At 32.7% G+C, this 4,104-nt stretch overlaps 1 protein-coding gene across 1 annotated transcript; it reads left to right on the top strand.

Annotated features, from left to right (window-relative positions):
- Positions 1-704: 704 nt before the first annotated feature.
- LOC114418895 (probable phospholipase A2 homolog 1) lies at positions 705-2,216 on the top strand. The gene is made up of 3 exons (XM_028384438.1): positions 705-1,029; positions 1,114-1,233; positions 1,839-2,216. The coding sequence occupies exons 1-3, from the start codon at positions 912-914 to the stop codon at positions 2,015-2,017; spliced, it is 417 nt and encodes a 138-aa protein (XP_028240239.1). The 5' UTR covers positions 705-911; the 3' UTR covers positions 2,018-2,216.
- Positions 2,217-4,104: the final 1,888 nt, after the last annotated feature.

The raw sequence follows: 4,104 nt of genomic DNA, 5'->3' as shown, positions 1-4,104 counted from the left end.
AAATTGGAAACCCTAGCACAAGAAAGTGAAAGGGAGAGTGAAGCGCAAGAGAGCAGTAGATGGAGACATTTAAAAATTAAAAATACATTCACTTCTAAGATGGTTTTTACAAAATTGTCTTAGAATGATAGTCTTCAAGAAACCGTCTTGAAATCAGTTTTCAAAATGATTTTCGTAAAACTGTCTTTGTTTTTTGAATCTTGTATTTATAAAATTGTCACAGTCTTGTATACTAAGATGGTTCTTGAAGAACCATCATCATTTCGCCGTCATAGAAAATACTTTTTCTATTAGTGACACTTAGAGTTAAACTTATGATTTCATGTATATGGTTTCATTTTCAACATTATTTCGGCCCTAGTAGATTAGTCAATTTTAATGTTAAGAATGCGGTTTGATACACATTACGAATATACTCATTAATTCCATTTAAGTCTTTATTTAGTATTAATGAAAATAGAAGAAATTGAAGGAAAATAAAGGAAATTAAGAAGAGAAAGATGAGCTCTTCCTTTGTTTGGTTCTTTAGTTAGAAAGGAATGAAAAAGTAAAGATAATACCATTTTTGAATTAAAAAGGACAAAAATATCTTTAATGTAGCATCCAATCATCCACCATCCATCTAAATAAGCAAAAACTAAATATAACGAAGCCGCAATTGGTAATCTTAAAAGAAGATAAGGAAGGGAAAAGGGGAATGGATGTGCACTGTTTTGGTAACAACAATAACAATGTCTGGAGGGTGATTTGGTAATCTTGGTATGTCTTGCAACCAAATATAAATATAACAAAACAACCAACCAACCTTATTTTAGGAATTAAAATAAGAAGAGAAGAGAAGAGAAGAGGCCGGGGAGGAGACTTGAAGGTCAACCATCGACCACTCTTTTTCTTTAATTCTTCCCACAAACATGTCACGCGCCGCCGCGTCGTTCGGAATCCTCCTTTGTCTGCTGCTCCTCGTCGCCGCCGTCAACTGCTCCGATCAGGGAAACTGCAGCACCACATGCATTGTGGAGCAATGCGACAGTAAGATTAATCTATCAATTAGTTTAATTAGTTGAGTTGATGCAAAGATTGATTTAATTAATTTGGGTATGTTTGATAAATCAGCGATCGGAATCAAATACGGCAAGTATTGCGGGGTAGGGTATTGGGGTTGTGCTGGCGAGAAACCATGTGATGATCTTGATGCTTGCTGCATGGCCCATGACAACTGCGTTGACAAATTCGGTATTTCCCGCACTTTCCTATTTGTCCAAACCCATTTTACACATCAAATTTATTTATTTCTATTTTCTAATTGCTGGTGTCATCTATTGAATTCTCTGGTGCTTGTTCGTGTTTATGTCTTAAGTCTTTTGATGAGTGCATGGTTTTAAATTTGGTCACGGTTGCGGTCGCGTTAGGATGAGTCAGAAAATCTTTATATTGCGGACAATTTCGAAAAAATGCAACTAATGCGATTACGGAGTGTCAAAATATCTTGATGCAGACAATTTAAAACCATATGAATGCATTATCAGGAACACCAATCCTACGGTGACCTCTCTAAATTTCTTTTACTCTTTGGTTCATTTTGTGTTGATCATGAATTGAATCATTCTGTAAAATTGATTCAATTGGGAAACCAACTTTTGGTGTGTACTGAGAATGCTTAAGAAAGCTTGTTGGGTATATTTCATTCTTCCGAAACTTTAATTATTATGTCAAGAAATCTATGATTGAAAAGGCCATTCAGTCATAATTACTAATTTCTACATTTTTCTATTAGCTTGTTTTGTTTCTCTTCAGAAGATTGCTTAATTTAGACTAACCAAATTTGGTTTTACGTACAGGAATGACTCATGTGAAATGCCATAAGAGATTAAAGAATTGCCTAACCAGGGAACTGAAATCTGGTAAGGTTGGATTTTCCAAGGAGTGTCCCTACAGCAGAGCTGCACCTACGATGATAAGAGGCATGGACTTGGCCATCTTGCTCAGCCAATTGGGTGACTTCTCCGTTCCTCACTAACAAACTGAAACTAACCCTCTTATGTAATCCTTACTTACTCCTTCCCCATTTACAAACTTCTCTTCATTCATTTGGGAAACCTGATCTTATATATGATCCTGTTGGACATGGTTAAACTGTTGTTATTGATTTTCTATGTTCTTAACTTATCATTTAATTTATGATATCACAAAAGAACTCAATAGTTTCTTTTGGACAACCATCTAATCATTATTATTATTAGATGAAATGACAGAATCATTTCTCAAAAAAGTGAAAATTCATAGAATGATAAAATTATAATACTGTTATTGCTGTTATAGTTTTGGTTTCATTAATGTGGTGGACTGAAGGGGATAGGTGAATCAGAAAGGAGTGAATGAGGCTTTACAATTTTCCTAACATGACATGTAGTCTAACGAAATTTTTATGATTAACATGATTATGCATTAAAAAAATTATTGACATGATTACATTACATATCCCCTTAAGGTTATGGGGGAGAACTTTTTTTTAGCTTTCTTTCAACACCTTGAAGGATGTGACATCCATATTTCAGAGTCTCTAGCTAATCTTTAGTTACTGGTTCTGTTTTTTAATTGGAGAGTGACTTGCAATAATGATTCAAAGAATTTGTAACACTATTTTACTGTGTGTGAGGGAAGACAAGGGCAACCTTGGCCGAGGTTTGATCATATCATCCAACTAATCTGATACGCAACTTGTGAGTCTCAAATTATAGTTTTTTTTTTTTTTTTGTGGATCTCAAAGTATAATTAAGAAAAAAAAAATACCATCTCTTGTAAGTTTTTTCGTTTCAGTAATCAGTTAGATATTGATTTCTTCTGAAAAGCTATAGACAATATTGAGGTGAACTTCTCACGCAAAAGTCTTTTCCTTATATACACCTAAGAGTAGAATTACAATTAAGAATTAAATCATAAGAACGTATTTAAGGGATTTAATTATCTCTTTTAATTTTGTTTAATTTTTTATTGGACCATTTATTTATAATTTTATCTAAAAAATAATACTCAATTGAAAGCAAAACAAAATCGTTCACCATTAAGAACTTATTTAAACGTACAAAAGTAGTTAATAATCTTTAATTAATTTTAGTTTATTTAAATAAATTTCATAGAAAAGCTTATTTAGTATTTAATCAAAATACGCTAAATAAGTTTCCTTTCACTACCAAATAAAAACTACACTAAAATAGTATTAGGAAACTCAATTGTCAAATTTTTTTTCCCGATCATCTCCTTGATTCGCATCTTCATCTCAAGGCCTTGGAGTTTGAGATTCAACCATACTTACCAAGAGGGTAATGCTTCAGACTCCTTAGCCAATCATGATTCTTGATCTCATGTTATGTTTGTTCCACGGTCCAACTTTTCTTTTTTCGTCTTTAGCACCTGATGCTGCCGGAACTTTGTTCCTTTGCTTTTAGTTTTGTTATTTTTCTGAATGATAAAAAAATTGTTCATTTTTTATTTCCTTTACACCGTCATGATTTAAAGAAATCGTGATTAGTTACGATATAATTTCTTGTTAAAAACGCTTGTTTGTTTTGTTTTCTCACCGGAGAGAGGATCATATCTACTTGGTAGAGCATAGTGAAAGAAATAAAAAAAAACATTTATATTTAATGTTTAATCATGTGTCAAATAAAATTATTTTCAAAAGACTTTGAGGAGTTTTTTCGTGGAGATTGATTTTGGATGGACTCCCAACATGTGAACAGCTTCACAAGCCGAGATATCAAGCACAATAGGAAATTGCCCTTCACCTCTTTTTAGTATGTCCGGAAACTTTACTTATCTAGTACGGTATATTCAAATGGATGGGTATTGATATGATCATGTTAGGAATAATTCAAAGATTAAAAGTTACATAAATAACAATATTCAGTTAGTTACCTATTAAGGGAGTTAGTTACTCCTAACCAATGTTTGTTACCTATTATATAAGTAAGATTCATAATATTGTATATGAGATTCTACACCTTTGAGAAATGTTAGTTAAAGAGTCTGGATTGCTTTCAACAAAGTGTGTCTTCTTCTTGAGAGATTCTTTTTGTTTCTCTTGCAAGTTCTATGCATTGAATC

This window comes from Glycine soja, chromosome 7 (genome assembly GCF_004193775.1).
Source record: "Glycine soja cultivar W05 chromosome 7, ASM419377v2, whole genome shotgun sequence".
Classification (NCBI taxonomy): Eukaryota; Viridiplantae; Streptophyta; class Magnoliopsida; order Fabales; family Fabaceae; genus Glycine; species Glycine soja.
This window is presented reverse-complemented; position numbering and strand designations above follow the sequence as displayed.

What these genes read in the sequence shown, in the direction of transcription:
- LOC114418895 (XM_028384438.1), top strand. Translation starts at nt 912, where the DNA reads ATGTCACGCGCCGCCGCGTCGTTCGGAATCCTCCTTTGTCTGCTGCTC. An exon ending in CATTGTGGAGCAATGCGACA is followed by an intron (nt 1,030 to 1,113) that starts GTAAGATTAATC and finishes TTGATAAATCAG; the next exon opens with CGATCGGAATCAAATACGGC. An exon ending in CAACTGCGTTGACAAATTCG is followed by an intron (nt 1,234 to 1,838) that starts GTATTTCCCGCA and finishes TTTTACGTACAG; the next exon opens with GAATGACTCATGTGAAATGC.